General features: G+C 34.9%; 1 protein-coding gene and 1 pseudogene across 1 annotated transcript; both read left to right on the top strand.

Moving 5' to 3' along the window:
- Nucleotides 1-661: 661 nt before the first annotated feature.
- On the top strand, nucleotides 662-8,254 carry LOC116419019 (olfactory receptor 1361-like). The gene is made up of 2 exons (XM_031949240.1): nucleotides 662-1,403; nucleotides 8,016-8,254. The coding sequence occupies exons 1-2, from the start codon at nucleotides 662-664 to the stop codon at nucleotides 8,252-8,254; spliced, it is 981 nt and encodes a 326-aa protein (XP_031805100.1).
- Nucleotides 8,255-9,619: 1,365 nt separating this feature from the next.
- Nucleotides 9,620-20,478, top strand: LOC100922007 (annotated as a pseudogene).
- The last annotated feature ends 366 nt before the right edge of the window (nucleotides 20,479-20,844 follow it).

The following is a 20,844-nucleotide window of genomic DNA, read 5'->3' as shown; positions in this document are numbered from 1 at the left end:
TTTTTTTAAATTTTCAAAACATATGAAGGATAATTTTTCCAACACTAACCCTTGAACAATCTTGTGTTCCAATTTTCTTCCCCTTCTTCCCATCCCCTCTCTTAGATGGCATGTAATCTAATATATGTTAAGCATGGCAAAAATTGATGTTGAATCCAAAATAGGCATCCATATTTATACAATTATTTTACTGCACAAGAAAAATCAGATCAAAAAATAAAAAAGAAAAAGAAAAAGAAACAAAATCCAGTGCTTTATAAGTCTTAAAGTATTCAGTGGTCCTCATTTATTACTGTCATTAGTTGCCTAGAGAGGTTATTTCAATGATATTTTAAAAGCTAAAAACACTTTTATATTTCCTCTTTGGAAATGATCTTTAGAGGATGAAGAAGAATATTGAATTTCTTCAATGGTTCTTGAAGGTGAATTTAATTACAGAAATATCACTGATCCTATTTTTTCCCTTCTTCAACCCAGGCTCAGATCCAACAGTAATGTCACAGTGGGGAACCAGACTGATGTCTCTGAGTTCTTCCTCTTGGCCTTCTCTAGCCATCAAGATTTTCTTTTCATACTATTCCTGGTTGTGTACCTAGCAGCTCTCCTGGGAAATCTGTTGATTCTTATGGCTGTCAGTTCAGACTCACGTCTCCATACTCCCATGTATATCCTCTTGATCAACCTATCCTTGGGAGACCTGTGCTTCACCTCCACCACAGTTCCCAGACTCCTCTATTCTCTGTTTACTGGAGACCAGTCCATCAACCACACAGCCTGCCTGACTCAGGTCTTCTTCTTCCTGATGGCGGGCAATGTAAGTAGCTATGTGTTGGCAGTCATGGCATGGGACCGATATGTTGCTGTTTGCCGACCTCTGCACTATGCTACTGTGGTGACACGACCACGTTGCATAATGCTCATTGGTGGGGTCTGGGTTGGCACAACTCTCCATTCCCTGCTCCATACAGTCCTCATTGCAAGACTCACCTTCTGCAGTAGTCGTGATATCCCACACTTCTATTGTGATGTCTACCCTTTATTGCAGCTTGCCTGTTCTGACACCTCCCTCAACTATATAATAGCCCTAGTTGAGGGTAGTACAGACATCATCTTGCCTGCTGCTTGTATTGTCATATCCTATGTCTTCATTGGAGCTGCAGTAAATGGAGTCCGAGCTACTGGGGGTTTGCACAAGGCACTTGCCACATGTGGATCCCATTTAGCTGTGGTCATGCTTTTTTATGGAACATTAATTATTGTTTATATACAGCCCCTAGGTCAGACTGAGGTTCAAGGAAAAAGCGGAGATCTTGTAGCCTCAATTATGTTCTCAGTGGTGGCTCCTACATTGAACCCCTACATATATGGTCTTCAGAACCGTAAAATTAAAGCATCTCTGGCACGTATATTCAAAGTGAACTGGCTATAGTGATACAGCAAAAACATGGCCTGTTTAAAATCCATAATAATAATAATAATAATCCTTATAATAACCCAAGCAGGTAGATACTATTATTATCTTCATTTTTACAATTAGAAAATGAAGTAAACAAGTTAATGACTTGCCTAGAGTCAGACAGGTAATAGGTGTATGAGGCAGGGTATAGGTTCAAGTCTGATTTTCTTTTTGCTCTATCTGTTGTTCCACATGGATGCAAATGGCTTGATGTTCCATACTGGAATGATACAAACTTACCCTTTTCTGTTCCATATCTTCCTCTACACAGTGATCAAGTTATAATACACACACACACACACACACACACACATACAATACAGTCAGAGAAAGCATATTTCAACCATAAAAGCTATTTAATCTCAGGCTTGTAGATAGAGTCATTTATATCTAGGCTTTCAACTATAGATACTTCACATTGGAATATTAAGTTTTATTTAGTCTTATTCAATGACCCTTTTATGTTACCTGACTCTTTCCTTCCTCAAAAACTTTCTAGTTCTCTTAGGAAGCAGTGTATATCTTTTCTTCTTTCCTTCTTATATCTCAATTTAAAGTAACTTTATGTGGAAACCTCATGCTTTTTCTTAGGAACAGAAAAGATGAAGTCAGACATCTTTCCATATTAAAAATGACATTATGTGCCACAAAGTCATAAAGCATCTATTTCTGACCATTATTTTTGGCTCAAGAAGATGACTAGAAACTAGTTGCTGGGGGTTCTAAATCTGAAGTCTGTGTATTGATTTCAAGAGATCAGTAAATTTGAATGGAAAAAAACCCCTACTAACCTACATTTTTATTGTCACTAATATTTGGTTTCCTTTGTAATCCTATATATTTTATTTTATACATTTAAAAATATTATTTTGAGGAATCCATAGACTATGTGAGACTGCCAAAAGAAATTAACAAAAAGATTAAGAACCTTCAATCTACAGATATTGAGTAAATAATGAGCTAATTATCTTGTTAAATATAGAGGTAATTCATCTTTTCTCATCCTTACATGTCAGGCAACATTAAAACAAACATACAAGCAGAATAGTTTTATACAACAAAAGGTACTTTATTTCAGTCTTAAAGGTATGACAGGGAATTTCTGGTGAATGATAGCTAGCTAGGTAGGTAGATAGATAGACAGACAGACAGAGAGACAAGATAGTCATAAAGAGAGCAAGCATTTAAGCCTTTGTGCTAAATGTTAGCAATACAAAGAAAAGCAAATAAGACACTTCCTACACTCAAGGAATTTTTAGTATAATGTGGGGATCCAACACATAAATGACAACTAGAAAAAAAATGACATGAAATCTTGTTTCTGGACAAAATAAGTTTAAAAAAAAAATCACATATCATTGCCCAGCATTATCCTACTGGTAGAGTCCAAGATTTCCATAGTAGAAAATGGAGATAAGGCCAGAGTAGAAGTGGCATGGTATGAAAGTGGTCTGGAAGTGGCATGAAGATCTGGTTCCAGGCAAGATAAGATAAAAATTCAGTATCCTACCAGCAGATTCCAAGATTCTGGAGAAATTAGAAATATCGTTTCTTTCTTTGAACTGTTAAAATACATAAAATCCCCATGGACCCCCCTTAATACCATATACCAAGATAAGATCAAAATGGGTCCATGATTTAGGCATAAAGAATGAGATCATAAATAAATTAGAGGAACATAGGATAGTTTACCTCTCAGACTTGTGGAGGAGGAAGGAATTTGTGACCAAAGAAGAACTAGAGATCATTATTGATCACCAAATAGAAAATTTTGATTACATCAAATTAAAAAGCCTTTGTACAAACAAAACTAATGCAAACAAAATTAGAAGGGAAGCAACAAACTGGGAAAACATTTTTACAGTTAAAGGTTCTGATAAAGGCCTCATTTCCAAAATATATAGGGAATTGACTCTAATTTATAAGAAATCAAGCCATTCTCCACTTGATAAATGGTCAAAAGATATGAACAGATAATTTTCAGATGATGAAATTGAAACTATTTCCACTCATATGAAAGAGTGTTTGTTGCAAATCACTATTGAATCAGAGAAATCAAAATTAAGACAACTTTGAGATACCACTACACACCTGTCAGATTGGCTAAGATGGCAGGAAAAAAATAATGATGATTGTTGGAGGGGATGCGGGAAAACTGGGACATTGATGCATTGTTGGTGGAGTTGTGAAGAAATCCAACCATTCTGGAGAACAAACTGGAATTATACCCCAAAAGTTATCAAACTGTGCATACCCTTTGATCCAGCAGTGCTACTACTGGGCTTATATCCCAAAGAAATACTAAAGAAGGGACAGGGACCTGTATGTGCCAAAATGTTTGCGGCAGCTCTTTGTGTAGTGGCTAGAAACTGGAAAATGAATGGCTGTCCATCAATTATAGAATGGTTGGGTAAATTGTGGTATATGAATGTTATGGAATATTATTGTTCTGTAAGAAATGACCAGCATGATGAATACAGTGAGGCTTGGAGAGACTTACATGAACTGCTGCTAAGTGAAATGAGCAGAATCAGGAGATCATTATATATGAGGATGTATTCTGATGGAAGTGGATATCTTCAACAAAGAGAAGATATAACTCAGTTCCAACTGATCAATGATGGACAGAAGCAGCTATACCCAGAGAAGGAACACTGGGAAATGAGTGTAAACTGTTTGCATTTCTGTTTTTCTTCCCAGGCTATTTTTTACCTTCTGAATCCAATTCTCCCTATGCAACAAGAGAACTGTTTGGTTCTACACACATATATTGTATCTAGGATATACTATAACATTTAACAGGTATAAGACTGCTTGCCATCTAGGGGAGGAGGTGGAGGGAGGGAAGGGAAAAGTTGGAACAGAAGTGAGTGCAAGAGATAATGTTGTAAAAATTACCCAGACATATGTTCTGTCAATAAAAAGTTATGATAAATACATAAAATCCCCTTTTTAACTGCTGAAATCATAAGTCCAAAAGGGGGATCTGGAATGACCAGTGTCCAGTGACAATTTACAAAGATAAAAAATAAATAAAAGCATTTATTGTCAAAGAAGTTTGTAAGCTAGAGGAGAGAGACAAAGTTCTCAGCTGTTCAAAGGGGAGTGGGAAAAATGAGGTAATGATACCTATTTGGAGTATTTATGCTAACTGTCGGGTAAGGAAGAAACAAAATAGATCTGGAAATCAGCAAAATAGGATTTCTGTAAACACAATCAGTCAAAAAGCAAGATATTTGCATCTCTTTTTGAACTGGTTAGAATTGGTTTCAGCAATTGCAGGAATCTTCAAGTTTAGCTAAAGTTTACTTGCAAAGGATGACTTGTATCACTTGCATGTCAAGTAGCCATGGGCTTCAGAAGTTCTTCTGATTGATTAGATGCATTATTCCATTGTCTGAAACCTCTAGTATATTTAATCACTGAGTACAGCTCCTATGTTCACACAGCCTTTTCATAGTTTTGGTAGCATATTTGTCATTAAATGATTGACAATGCTGTCTATAATGACGCTTTATACATAAAAGCAAATTAGAATCATATGGTCCCAGAGGTCATCTAATCTATTACCTAAAATAGAAATTTCCCTGAACAAAATTTCTAGTAAATGTTCATCTAGTCTCTTTTTAAAGATTTGGAGTTAATAAGGAAGTCAGTACTTCATGAGGCAGGCCTTTATCTTTTTAATGTATCACAAGTGTTTGATCAATAAAAGAAGAAATACATGAATAAAGATGTGTTTTCTTCCTTGTCAGAAAGTGCAACAATTTCTGTTCTTAGACAAGAATAAGATAATTACAATGCTTAATGTAGTCAAAATTTTAAAAAGGTGGAAGTCTCTTGAATCAAATAAAGAATTGTAAAAACACAAGATTTTTTTTATAATTTATAAGACAAAAGTGAAAGTCCCAAATAAATTAAATGCACGAATAAGTGAATAATAAATCATTTACTGAGCACTTAATATATATTGGGTACTATACTAAGTGTTAGAGATATAAATTTATATTTGCTTTTATTAGTATGATTGTCCTTACCTTCAAAGGGTTTACATTCTGATAGGGAAAGACAATATATAAAGAGGAAGGAGGAAGGGTTAGATAGAAGAGATTTATTGATGCCAGAATGATATAGAAATGGCCAGGAAGTAATGCCTGATTCCAGGCAAGAAGAAATGAAAGCTCATTTATCAGAGTTGAGTATACCAAAGCATATTCTAACATTCTGATCCAGGTGGTGATAAGGAGCCACCAGAATTTATTGGGTGGGGGAAAGTGATATGAAATATTCAGACCTACTCTTTAGAAACATCACTTTGGCAGTTGAGGAGAATGAATACTGGCAGGAGTGGAGAGTAGAAGTGATGAGGATTGTGACAGGGTCTGTTTGAGTCTCTCCTTTCCAAACTAGCACTCATACAGTTACTACATAAATTTGCCATAGGCACTGAATCCAAAATGCTGCAAATGTTCCTGGATATTTTTTTCCCATCAAAAAGTTAACAATGAAATATATGATCTGTCCATAAAATATTGTCTAATTTCACTAGACAATCCATCTTCTTTTCCACTATTAAATTTATTTGATGATATCTTGTACTCTGGTTCATTATTTACAATGTACCTCCCCATTAAAAGAACTCCAACTTGAACAATTTAAATAATTTTTGATTCCAAAAAATTGGGAAAGAGATCTAACAAAAGATAATTTCATGGTACCTATAAAATATAAGGATCAACCTTGGCTTGCAAAGTGTATCCCTGAGACAAAATTACCCAACTTTAAGGTACTCATTAAGTTTATATCCACTCAAATCTGTCATTCACCATACTCCACTGATATGCTTACCTTTATTTGTTGACCATATGATACAATTTTAAACAAAAGCATTTAATAAAATAGAATAGTAATGAAAATAGAAATAAAAATTTTTTTCCATAAACCTGGGGTTAACTCTTCCATCTGTAGGGACAGTAGATACATAGTAATAATAACCATAATGATTATTATTAGTTTGATAGCTACTATTTATCTAATTTGATCATGCAGGGAACAAATTCATAGAGACACATAGTAAACTCAAGTCATGAGAAACTTTTATGTAGGAATACCACACATAGGTGACACATTTTCTCAGGGTACTCATGTAAAGGGATAGATGTGACTGGAAAATATGAGTAAAGGAATGACACATGCCTCTGATACCTGCCCAAGCTGATTATCTCATATGGCATGCAGTCAGCATTTTTTAGGTATGTATCCTTTGCCCAGTACATAGTAATAGTACATAGTAATGTAAAAAAAGTTTTATATATATTTGGAAAATATTTTACTAAATAAGAATATAGATATAAAAAAGAATAAAAAATTGAGAGGAAAGGCTATGGAGTCAGAAAATTTATTTAAAGAAAAGACCAATGTAAGTAACTCTTCTGACAGTCTTTACCATAAGAAGAAAAACCTGGAGATATATATGTTGGGTCCTAAAAAATTCCCAGGTGATCTGTGCTTATTCAAGTGTCATTTTCTGGCACTTCTAAAAGGGAACTGGGAGAGGTGATTGAGCAGTTAATATATCTAATTTAAGTCGTTTGTCTCACTCAGTCAATCTTCCCCAATATATCTCTCTTTAAAAAGGTTTCCCACAGAAGGACAAAAATTGAGGTTCACTATTCTATCACTTAGAGAATCTGTGGCTTATTACTCCTAGGCCAGGCCTACTCTCCAGCAGTTTTTCCTTCAATAGAATCTTCCCTAGTTCAGCTTTCTGCCTCATTAGTTTGTTGTCAACTTTTCTACTCTCTGGGTTTCTCTAGTTATACATTCAATGATGGTTTCCTTCAAGCACTCCTCTGGCATATATTAATTACTGTGGCTCTTCCATTCAATGGTTCCACTTATTCATTCCTTTTTTTTTTTTTTTTTTTTTTTTTGTCCTGCCTTTCCAAATTCTTTGCTACCATCCAACACCACTGACCTATCATTCCTCCAACACAATTCTCTATCTTCCTTCTCTACACTTTTATGCCAGCTGGGCCCCATGCCTAGAATGCTCTCCTTCCTCACATCTATTTTTCTTGGCTTCCTTCAAAACTCTCAAATCTCATCTTTTGCAGAGGACCTTTCTTTCTGAGATTACCTCTCATATATTCTCTATATAATTTATATAAACCTAATTATATTCATGTCTGTCTACCGCATTAGAATGTAAATTCTTTGAGGGTTGTCTATTTTTGCCTTTCCTTTTGGGTGTGTGTGACCCTACTTCATTGTCTGGCATGGAATTACACTCAATAAATGCCTTTTGAGTACTATATCAGTTTGCCCTCCCTTTATCACCCAGGGACTTGTGACAGCACTTGAATATATTTTTTTTTCATAGGGGTCAGAATGCTCAACGTTCTTGTAATAAAAACAATAGCAAGCACTTTTGTAGCACATTAAGGTATCAGGGTTACAGAGCCATTTAGTGTCAGAGGTGAATTCAGGTTTTCTTGACTACAGGTCCGGCACTCTGTTCACTGCTACCTAACGGCCTCTATTTCGCTCTTAATTTCAGTTCCAAACATTGCCATGAAAGTTACATTTTCTGCTAAAGTATTAGTCAAAAGCGAAAGGAAACCTTCTGATCTCTCTTTCTTTGGGCGTCTCAACCGTTCTTTTCCGGTCTCAGCACAGATAATGGTGGAAGATGGCCGTCGAAAACTGGGATTTGACTCTTGGAAAAGGGCGAGACAAGGAAAGAAAGAGGGCGGGGCAAAAAGTCCCCTGATTGACGGAGAGTTTAGATGGTGTTAATTAGTATCTCCTTACTTTTCCCTTCCTGATTTCCAATTCCACTGAGATAAGTGAAATAACTAAGTTTTGGGTTCAAAGCCAGCATAACCGAAGCCATAAGTCACCCCTTGGAATACGATGCCGAGGAGAAGCCATTGCTTTGCAGTCATATACTTGGAAAAAAAGGGCCCCGAAAATATGGAAAGGGGGATTCTGGGAGCCGTAGTTCGAAGGCTTTTTGTGGTTAACGACATCCCTGATCCCCTGGGAGCGGAGTGCGCGCGCCCTGTTGTGGGTCCCAAGGATGCTTTGCTTTGGACCGGCTTTTGTTGCGTTCGGACTTGGGTCCTATATTCAAGCATCTGGTAAGTACAGCTCAGGAGTCTGACTCTGGCTCCCCAAGGGCCTATTTTTCCAGCCTAACTGGGATATTCTACAGAGGTGGAGTAGACCTGCCTCGGGGGAGCTGGGCTCGCGGTCTTTATCGGGGAGCTCGCCAACTATTGACCGTGAACTTGGTCGGCCGGCGGGGATGTGTGTGTATGGGGGAGGGGGGAGCAGGCCCGGAGGGGGAGGTGCCCAAAGTCCAGTTAGAATTCGCTTATTGTCCTGTCGGGCTCACCCTTTGCCTCCTCTTCCCTCTGCTTACCACCACCCCTAAAATCTGGGCTGCTAACGGTTCTCCTCTTTCCCTTTCAGGGGGCGGGAATATGAGCGAGGACAGATCTTTGCAGCTTTGGGGAATGGTTTTCTTTTGAGGCTGCTGATGGAATGATAAGAACTGGCCTCGGGATTCTTTTTGCCTTTCTCTGTACGTCCTGCTTCCGCTGCTGCCTGGCTCCTCTAAGCGTTGTTGGCAGATTGATTTGAGAAAATCTGTTTCTCTCTATATCGGTAAATTTGTGTATTGATGTCACGAAGCGGGCATGCTGGCTCCAAGAAAAACTTTCGAAGTTCAATCTGCAAGTATTGATATTTTCTCCACATATTTTTTGAGTTTAGATAATCCATGACATAGACCCTGCTTTTGTGGCATTTGCTAATTGCAGAAGTGTAAATATTTACACTAAAATTTTAATAATCATCTCTATTTGGCAGCCCTTGTGTTCTGGCACACAAAGAAAGGCAAAACAAACAAACCAAAATAAATAAACCCATCCCCGCTTTGAAAGACCTGAAAGTCTAAAGAATTGTATCTGACAGTTTTGTATGCTACTACTCTTGTGCAACATTTATATGCCCAGTACCTCTCCACATTTTTTTGCATGATTCTAGAGTCAGCCTATATATATATATATATATATATATATATATATATATATATATATTTACATACATACATATATATATGTATATATATATATATTTCTGTTCACTATAATCGATCTCTGCCCACAGTGCCCCTTAGAACAACTTGAAACTGCTTAATCCAAGTGAAAGGGATTGGCTCCCTGCAGGAAATGCAGACTTGAAATGCATGGGGAGAGTCTCCCATACAAATCTTTAAACAAGGTGATGGCCACTCTCTTGAGCCCCCAGCTTCTGACTCCATGTGAACAAGACTGGGTCCTGAGAATTGATGTACCTTGGAGACAAGATATAATCTTAGGAAGAGATAAATCAGACCTTGAAGCTGCTCAAGAGAATTTTAGGTGGTATCAATACCCAAAAGTGGCTGGACCCCAAGAACCCCTAATCCAATTCCCAGAGCTTTTCTTTCAGTGGCTAAAACCAAAGATTCACACAAAGGAACAGATCCTAGAGCTGCTGGTGCTAGAACAATTTCTGACTAATCTGCCTGGAGATATCAAGATCTGGGAGAAGTCTCAGCATCCCACAAATAGCAAAGAGGAGGTAAGTCTGGTGGAGGAGTTGATCCAAACTGAGGAGAGAGGTGAGAATTACAGAAAGATGATGGGAAGGGAAGTAAGAGGTTGAAATAGGCACTTGAAATAAAGAATCCATGGAGCAAAAGGTTTTCTGAGAATTTTGGAACTCCAACATGGGATCAGTGGATGATGTTATCAAGCCCATTGTCTTCTTGAGAGTCCACTGTGGGTAGTAATATGTGGTATTTTTTCATATAGGTAAGACTATTATCATTTGAGACTGCTTTTTTGAGTAGTTGGTTTTTATTTTATTCTTGGGGGGAGGGTAATAAGGTGGAATAAAGTAGGGGAAGTGGAAGGAATATGTTACTAAATTATACTTTCTTGTTAGTGGGTTTGTACCATTGCTCCATAAGGAAGTGATTGAAATTTAGACTTGGAAATTATATCTTATATATTTAAAATAGGAAGTATGGGATAATGGGAAAAATATTGGCTTATGATGAGAAATTTGGAACTGAGTCATAGCTCTGACCCTTTCTAGAGGTGTGATCTTGGGCAAATAACTTTACCTTTGGGTCCCGCTTTCCTTATCTGAAAAGTGAGGGGATTGACCAAGATTGTCTCTGGCATCACTTTTGACTCACATTTAATTTTTTCTATAGCTTATGTCAGCCAAATTAGGACCAGAAATCTAATCTGATTCCTACCATCTTCTCACTTCATTAAACATAGTGCTTCTCTAACAGTGAAGTTAAGATCATCTATTTGTGCATATTTCTTTCCCTTTGAGAGTTACAAATTATTTCTTTATATATCTAATAAAAAAAGACTCCTGTCTTTTCATAGTTAAAAGGGAATTCAGAGATCATCTAACATGCTAGCTGAATGGAAATCAGGATGCTGTAGTACTCTGGGAAAGTCACTTAACTTTTTTCTATCTGTTTCCTCAACTATAAAATGAGAGTAATAACAGTCCCTTTCTCTAGATTGCTGTGAGGATCAGATGATATATTTGCAGATCTCTTAGCACAGTGCTTAGTATGTAATAGTTGCTTAAATGATTATTCCTTCCATATACCATGAAAATTTCACTGAAGACCTCTGGTGAGAGAGCCTTGTGGGGCAGATCATTTTTCTCCCTTAGACAGCTCTTTAATCATTAAAAGTTTTTCTTTAAATTAAACCTGAATCTACCCAGCTAAAACTTTTACTTCTTCCTTTTGGGTCCAATGAAATGTAGTGTTACCTTTACTTTTAATAATATATTCTAGAGCTTAGCTATAGAAAGAAGTAAAGCTCAATGAAGTAGAAAGAAAATGGAAACTTTCCGAGGGAGTGAATATTCCCTATTAGTTGTAATAGAACAAGAAGAAATCTATTCAGATAATACCAAAGATTTTGGAAAATTAGCTTTCAAGCAGTTCAGAAAGGATAGATAGGATTCTAGGAGGAGCCTAAAGTTCTATAGGGACATTGGTCCAAGAGGGGTGAATAGCCTTCAAGAATGAAATTGTTATATTACTAAGGTAAATTATTCTGATGAAGAAGAAAAAGAGGGACTCCACATTAAGTTTATGGATGGCAAAGAACTTATCAATGAACTTAGGATGTTAAAATAGATAAAGAAAATGGAAAGGTATAGTTTAAATCTGTGTTCTGGGACTTTTGATGAATGCTAAGGACAGCTGAAAGGGCTTTTTAAAATACTGGGGCAAGAGAAATATGAAAGAAATGTTGGAATCTGTTCAAGGTAGATGGTATAACAATAATGGATTCTGGAACAAGATAGAATATTTAATTCTTATTTTGCTTATTTTCTCTCAAGGAGAATGATCTTCAGACTGAGAGGAATAAAATAAAAATGGTCAACAAGTTAAAACTGAAGATAAATAGAAGAGATGATAGGAGAACATCTAGATACTCTCAGTGAGTTCAGTTCATCTGGGCTAAATGTCTCTATCTTTGAACACTTAAAATAATTGGCTGGTGTGATTGCTTAGCTCCTTTCAGTAATCTATGAAAAATTTTGGAGAACTGGAGAGGTGCCAGTGGACTGAAAAGAGGCAGATGTGATGATTCACTAAAAGAGGTTAGGACTTACAAACTAGAGGCTAGCGAGTTTGACTTCAATTCTTGGTAAGTTAGAATAGATTATTAAAAGGATGATTTATAAACATTCATAAAGGGAAATTGTGATCCTAATTTTTTTAAAGTAAGGCTAGATATTTTTAAACTAACTTCATTTTCTTTTTAAACATGGTTACTAGACTGGTAAATAAAGATAATGCTATAGATATATATATAGCTAGAATTCAATAAAGTATTTGTCATAGTTTTTCATCTAATTCTTTAGAAAATATGGCAATGTTTGGGCTTGATAGGTACAGGTAGGTGAATTTGGAACTGTTTGAATGATAAAGCCTAAAAAATTCACCATTGATAAATCAATGACAACTTGGTGAAAGTTCTCCAGTAGACTGTGATTCTTTTTGTTATGGTATTTAAAACATTAATCTGTGACCCTTCTGAAGTTAAGCTGGGATAATTATTACAAATATACAAATCTACAAATGACATGAGGCTAGGGAAAGAAACAAGTAATTTGTTGGATCACACGTTCAGTATTAAAAAAATTTCTATATATTGACATTATGGGCTTAATATAAAAAGTTTAAATTTAATAAAAACTAATGCAAATTATATACTTAGGTTTTTAAAAAGTCATTTGCAAATATGTCAGACAGGAGACACAGAGCCATATAGTTCTTAATTTCATGAAAAAATTTTGTTATTTTCATGGATTAAAAGAGGAATTTATGAGTCAATATGGACAGAAAAGCTTAAGCTGTCTTAAGACATGGACAATGCCAAGAACTAGGGAGATAAGAATCGTAAAGCATATAATTATTTGTAATAGTATTAGTTTCATTTCCCCAATGACACTGATAACCTCTTTGACCAAAAGGTGCCTATCACATAAGAAAACAGAATGACTTTATATTGGGTAAGAAATAGAAGAAAAACACTAGAAAAGGGAGCATCATTTCTTTCGAAGTCCAACATCATCAGAATGGTCTTTTCTGGGTTTCTGGTTTGCAGAATGGAGGGAGAAAATGAGTCCACACCTAAAAACAAAGATGGTATTTCAGATAAAGGAAATATCAAGACATCTGGCCATATCTTATTGGGCCACATCTACAGAATTGTGTGTCTCTGACTGCCACATTTTAGCATGGACTTTTGACAAATAATAGTATACCCAGAGCAAGATTATTAGATAATGAAAGGGACTGGTCTGTATCAACAAACATGGGTTAAAGGAGTTAGGAATGTTAGGGAGATCATGGTCAGGGATACAAAAACTGTCTTTAGTTATTTGAGGAACTATTTCTGGAGGGATTTGAAAAAAAAAAAAAAGTAGATGTAGAAAAGGCACCAAAGGCAAGACTTTTAGCAGCAGTGTCCATGGTTCCTTTTGTGATCCTAAAAAGGCACTGGTTCATTTTTTTTTTTCTTGACTTTCCTCTTTGTAGGGATTGCATGTTTGTGTGTATGTACATATATGTGTGTAAAGTGTGCATGTGTATACATGTGTGTATAATCTGCTTGTGCATGCCTATGTATATGTGCACACATTATTGTGCATATACATGCCTGTGCATGTGCTGGGCAGTCAGTGAAGTAGAACTGGGAGATATTTGGCTTGATCCATCTAAGAACTTCAAGGTAAAATCAGTTTTCCTCATCTTTCCTTTTAACTCCTCAGCCATTAATCTTCAGGACTCTAGTTTTCTGGAGGAAAAAAAAAGAAGAGAAAATGGCTCCTGAACTCCTGACTTTGAGATCCCAGGTATGTTGATACATCTTTTCTCTGAAATATTATCTTTGTTTTTAGGATATGGATTCATTTTGTCCCACCATCTTGCAACCCGGAAGATTAGATAGAGCCATTCTGATGTTGGGCTTCAAAAGAAATGATCCCCACTTATCTAGTGCTTTTCTTCTTTTTCCTAGCTAGTGTTCATTTATTTATTTATTCCCCCCCCCGAGGCAATTGGGGTTAAGTGACTTACCCAAGGTCACACAGCTAGGAAGTATTAAATATCTGAGGCCAGATTTGAACTCAATTCCTACTGATTTCAGGGCTGGTCCTCTATCCACAGTACCACCTAGCTGCCCCCACCTATTTATTTATTAAGTCATTCTGTCCCTCTTATGGTAGCTACTGTAAAAGATGTTAGGGAGGCATAAGAGAAATATCTTTTGGTCAAAGTGGGTAGCAGCCTTACTGGGAAAATGAGATTAATACTATTAAACAATTAAGAATTTACTTAATTTTTTTTAATTACCAAACTTAATTAATATCACAAAAACAAAAAATTAAATTAAAGAAAGGAAAGGCTAGATTTAGTAAGGAGAATATAGGACAATAATTCTCTGACTTTAGGAAATGGTGGAATGCTTTACTTTAAAAAAAATTAGTAGAAACTTTGTAGCAAACTATTTTTAATGATCAAATTCTTACTACTAATGGAATCTTATTGTAAAGTTAGGATTCCACCCACAAAATCAGGCATATGGTAAATACATAACAGAACTTAGTTTGAAATTTGAAAGCTTCCAGAAATGCTTAGATACCCTGCTCAAATCCACCACCTATTCTCCCTTCTCCAGAACAATGTAGGGAGGAAGGTTGTGAATGAATCAGAGTGGGTTTGATATTTCAGGAGTCTGTAACATTCAAGGATGTGGCTGTGGATTTTACTCAGGAAGAGTGGAGTCAATTAGATTCAGATCAGAGGGACCTATACCTGGCTGTCATGCTAGAGAACTACAGGAACCTAGTTTTTCTGGGTAAATATAGCTTCACTTTTTGACTAAAGATCTTCTCCTTGGAATGTCTTTATTTTCTTTTTTCTTACAAGATATGAAGTGATTAGTTGAAAGTTTTTAGGGGGTGCAGCAAATAGAGAAGATGTCGAATCCTTTTACAACCAAGAGAAAGTCTATTTCTCTTCTTCATTCACTAATGAAAATTCTTTGTTTAATATAACTGAAAATTGGGAGATTCGTTATGTTGTGTCTTAAGCTTAATCTAAAACATCCTCCTCCAGAATAATATCTTCCCAAGATAAGTATTCTCCTAATGTAAGTTGTAGAGCAAATTTCTACATATATTAGAAGCAGCTTCTATCTTCTTAACAAGACATGGGACTTGAAAATTCACACAAACTTTATGATTCATTCCGCTTCACTTTATTGGAATGTTACATTGAACTCTCCTACTTCAAGGTTCTCCTTTTGTGTTTTCAAGAGTTTGAACTAGAAGATGAATTTTGAAATGATTTTTTGTCCTAATGCCAAAAATTCATTTTTCCATTTTCTCCTCACATGAGCAGGACCAGTTTCCAAACAAAAACTAATTTCCCATATGGATTTAGGGGAAGAACCAGGAATTCTGGAAAGAGAAGTCTCAGAAGGTACTTGTTCAGGTTAAAAAGGGAGTAAGTGAAACTATGCAGAGAGCAATAATTGCAAGCAAAAACATCATATGATCCCATTAAATTTTGAATCAGAACATCTCAAAGACTGTCAGATTTGGAGGAAGAGGATGAAGTATAACCTTTAATAACACACCTGTCCTGATGCATTCTCCAAATGAGATATATTTCTTTTCTCTATATCTAAGCTGTGTACTTTTAATCTGAATACTATCTCTTACCCTTTCTATGCTTTTAAATATTTTAATAGATTTAGAGGCAGAGTGTTAGAAATCATCTAGTTCATACTTTTTGCTCATGTTATCATCTGTTTCTAGTTATATTGCTTTCTAGTCTGAGATTGTGGTACAAATAATTTTTTTTTTAATTTAAGAATTTTTATTGGCGATATTAGAGTCACTCACTACAGCATTTAGAATGAGGTCTTTCTGAGTTTAAGGAGTTTAAAAAGTGAGAAAAATTTATCAGTTTCTTCATCCCATTTAAATTCCTTTAAATGGAAGTATCTCCAAATGAGTGATAATGTGATAACCTAGTGTCTACTGGGGAAGAGGAAAAAGGAAGAACCATAAATACAAAAATTATTAAAGGGTAATACTTTACACCCAGCAGAGATGGAACTGTAATGCTCTGAGCCTCTGAATCTACATCCAGATTGGGCTAATAGTATGCCCTTCCCTAAGATTAGGGCAGCTCCCTAATTCAAACCAGGAAACTTCAAGATAGATAGAAAAGGTCATTAATAATGCTGAAAGGAACTTACAATAACCTCTATATAGCCATCTTTATATTATGAGCACCAAACAATTTTAGTAATTAACTTTATAAAAGAAAGTTTAGTGACATTATAAACATGAATAGAAATTGGTATAGCATCTTTGAAATCTTTCTCTTTTGTATAAGGAAAGTTCCATCTGTAACATTAATAGACATTGTCTCCTTTTCAGGGATTTCGAGATGGTGACTGATGTGGGACAAAGTGTTAGCTGCTGCCTTTTCTATGTTTGGGATCTTTAAGTATAGTAATTGGTAGAGAATAATAAGACCATGCAATTAGAATGTTTATCTTTGTCCTCAAGATTAGAAATCAAAGGGAGGAAGCTCTTTGAGAGTAGGGATTCCCAGTACCTAGCATAATGCCTAACTTCTAATAGGCACTAAATAAAACACTTGGTGATTGATTAATGTGATATCAGGTGCTGTGAGGCCATTTGAAACTGCATAGTTTTTGTGCAACTATTATTGTGAAAAGATAAGATCTCCACTTAGTTTAGGGGTAAAAGACAGAAAGAAATAGACAATGTACTAGCTAGTTGATATGGCCGTGAAAATCAGGGAATTCTGTGTTATAAATTAATTAATAACAGCCCTGAGTAATTCTCTCAAGTGAGGAAATCAAAGGTCCTTTGTTAAAAGTGCTTCAAGTTTTTCCTTTGGAATTACAAATATGAAAGCTATTTCAGAATCCAAGGAAAGGATTTTTAAATATTTAATATCCTAAATACTTACATCCTAAAGAGACCTTAAATGTTAATAAAATATTTGTACATATGTATATATTATATGGGAAGCTATATTCATTCACATTTTCTAAAGTAAAAGAAAAGATTAATACTTATAGTTACAAAATTCTAAGAATCAAGAAAGGTCATAGAAATTACAAGCTAGACACTACAAATTATATTGTAGCAGTTACAATTTACAAAGTTTACAACAATGGCTAAATATATAATCGTTTTTATGTGAGTTCCCTGTACATCCTCTGTTTTCCAGTAAGTTTTCTCTAATATCTAAGCTGTTATTTCCATTTTTTTGAAGTAAGTAACTCAGAAATGTGATTTCTCAGTAAATTTTTGATGATATTTTGATAATGACAATTTGAAGTTTCCTTCCATTATTAAATATTTGGCTATTATGCTTTTAGTGTTGTAAATCTGCCTTTTTTGATGTTAATTCCTGAAGTTTTTTGGTGGTCATGAATTAAAGATTGCTATATATTGATTAAAGTTCTTTTTATGTAATAAAGTCTTGGTCTTTTTTCCTTGAAGTTTTCCAATCTGAATTATCTTATTATCTTTTTCATCTGTTGTTACTGCTATTCCTGCCTTTAAATATTGAAATATTCTTGAAATATTTTAAACTTACCTCTTAATTTTAAAACTATATGTGTGTATTTATATGCACTAAATTATTTCCTTTAAGCAGAATAGGAGTTTTAAAATTTATTCATTAAATCTACTTTTTGTCAGGAAAACTCAGACCATTTACATTTAGTACATTATCTAAGCATTAATTTTTCTGTGTTCTCTGGTTTTCCTTTCCCTCTTTCATATTGAATTTTCTCCCCTTAGATCAAGTTATTCTTCAACTTTTCCTTAAGGTCTCCTAAATTTCTTCTCAGATTTAATCTTTGGTCTTCTTCACAAGTTCAAAGTCCTCCAAATTACTTTCATAATTCATCTCAAGTTCTTCTTTTTTCTTCTACTCCTAATATCACAACTTTCCACCACAAAAGTTGAAAGGAGAAAGGAGAAAAAAGAATGCTGGATTAGGGATTTGAAAACTCAAAATCTATTTGTGATTGTGCCACTTCAAAATTACATGTTCATGAACAAGTTCTTTATTGCATGTTAAAGCATGTTTTTCTTATTAGCAGAAGTCCTTACTTCACAATTCTGTTATGAGATTAAAATGAAATATTAAATATGGAAGTCCTATATAAACTTAAGAATTCTGCAAATGCAGGGAGTAATCATTATATTTTTTAGCCTTTCAATTTTGAAGAGAATTCTCCTTGATTTAAAGGACAGAATATAGGACTTCCTATTCAATAGTACTTTTTCACAGTATAAAAGGACCCAAGATTTTTACATTTTTTTTTCTTTCAGACTGGAACACTGGGATTAAAAGCAAAGAGTCGATTTCTAATTGAGTCATTTCTATTGAAGACTCATTTTTGGAAAGACTTAAAATGGTTGGGCTTAAGGATTCTCAAGGACAAGATTGGGGATATAATGTCAAGATAAAAAAGCAGCAGCAAAATTGGGACAGACATTCTGAGGAAGTAACAACCCCCAACAGAAAAACTGATTTATTAAGAAGCCATGTATATAATAAATTTGAGAGAACTTCTAACTTTGAGTCAATTCCTATTCTACAAAAACAGAATCTTTGGGAAAGAGACTCCATAAATTTGATACTCATGATATGGTCTGCAGTGAGTTTTCAGATGTGCTTAAATATAATACAATCCCCTTAGGAAGAAACCTTGCAAAAGTAATGAATGTGTGGAGGCTTCTAGTCATTGCTCAAATTTAATGCAATATCATGGTTTACATAATGGGGAAAAAGCATATAAATGTAATGAATCTGGGAATATCTGTAGTGAAAACACATACATTACTCAACATCAGGGAATTCTCACTGAAGAAAAATGCTATAAATGTAATGAATGTGGCAAAGCCTTTAGCCGGAACACATTCCTTATTCAGCATCAAAGTATTCATACTGGGGAGAAACACTATAAGTGTAATGAGTGCAACAAAGCCTTCAGTCAGAGAACACATCTTGTTCAGCATCAGAGAATCCACACTGGAGAGAAACTCTATGAATGCGATGATTGTGGAAAAGCCTTCAGCCAGAGGTCCCACCTTGTTCAGCATCAGAGAAACCACACTAGAGAAAAACCTTATGATTGTAATGAATGTGGGAAAGACTTTAGGGATAGCTCATCTCTTATTAGACATCAGATCATCCATAGTGGAGAAAAAAACATATGAATGCCTTGAATGTGGAAAGGCTTTCAGTCACAGCTCAACACTTACTCAGCATCAGAGAATTCATACTGGAGAGAAATCCTATGAGTGTAAAACATGTGGGAAAGCCTTTAGTCATAGTTCATCCCTTAGCCAACATCAGAGAATCCACACTGGAGAGAAGCATTTTGAGTGCAAAGAATGTGGAAAAGCTTTCAGTAATAGCTCATCCTTTATTAAACATCAGAGAATTCATATAGGAGAGAAACGCTATAAATTCAGTGAATGTGGAAAAGCCTTCAGCCAGAGAACACATGTAATTCAGCATCAAAGAATCCATACTGGAGAGAAACCTTATGAATGTAATCAGTGTGGAAAAGCCTTCAGTGAAAACTCAACTCTTACTCGACATCAGGTAATCCATTCTGGAGAAAAACCACATAAATGCACTGAATGTGGAAAAACTTTCTGACACAGCTCATCTCTTAATCAGCATCAAAGAATCCATACTGGAGAGAAACCCTATGAGTATACTACATTTCAGGAAACATTCAGTTTCAGATCATCATTTTGTAAACATAAGAGACTTCATATTGAGAAAAAGTTATATAAATGAAATATATGTGATAAATTGTCAATGAGAGCTTATCCTTAAACACCTAAGAATTCATATTGAAATTGAAGTTTACAAATGTTTGCTACATTTACTTATAAAGCACTTATCTTTAAAAGCTACTTTATTATGTTAATCATCTGTATTTTCATCAGTATGTTTCAATTACTAATACAGATCATGATTCCTTTATACCTCACTAGAGAGTTTGACTATAGACCTTATTGTATTTAATGGTCTGGCAAGGCAAGTCTCCCCCTTACCAATTAGACTTTTTTTCATAAAGACATCTCATCATATTTTTGCCAGTTTATTTTTTTCATATAAATTTGTTCCGTTAATTCTGTAAAAGAACCCTGTGGTATTTTAGTTAGTACTGTATCAAATGTAGTACTTAATCTAACTAATTTAACAATTAAATATCGACTTTTTTACGATATTTATTTATCAGATTCCTGTGGAGAAGTGTTCCCTCTATTATTAACTTATTTTAGTTCAGCCATAACATTTTGCAATTTTTAAAAAAAAATGTGTTTGTCTTAGATATTACCTAAGTATTTGATTTTTTCATTAATGTCAATTGTTTTAACATTTAAAAATTGGTTTATTTTTACTACCAGTATAAATGAATATAGTTGTTTTTGATATGTTTAGTTTCTTTCTTGATTCAAACTAACTGAAATCATCTCAATTTTTATTGAGAATTTTAATTGTCTTTATAGATATGTGTTTTAACCTTTTCATTACAAACATTTATTCTTTTAATTTCTTATTTTTAATGTAATTTCAAGCACTTCTAAAACCATGTAAACTAGAAGTGATAAAAAAGGACACTCTTGTTTCACCTTTTTTTCCCCCAGTGAGAAAACTTGTATTTCTCTTTTACACTTATTTTTGGTTTTTAGATGCT

This window comes from Sarcophilus harrisii, chromosome 2 (genome assembly GCF_902635505.1).
Source record: "Sarcophilus harrisii chromosome 2, mSarHar1.11, whole genome shotgun sequence".
NCBI classification, from domain to species: Eukaryota; Metazoa; Chordata; class Mammalia; order Dasyuromorphia; family Dasyuridae; genus Sarcophilus; species Sarcophilus harrisii.
The sequence above is the reverse complement of the archived record's forward strand: the minus strand, read 5'-3'. Positions and strand labels throughout refer to the sequence as shown.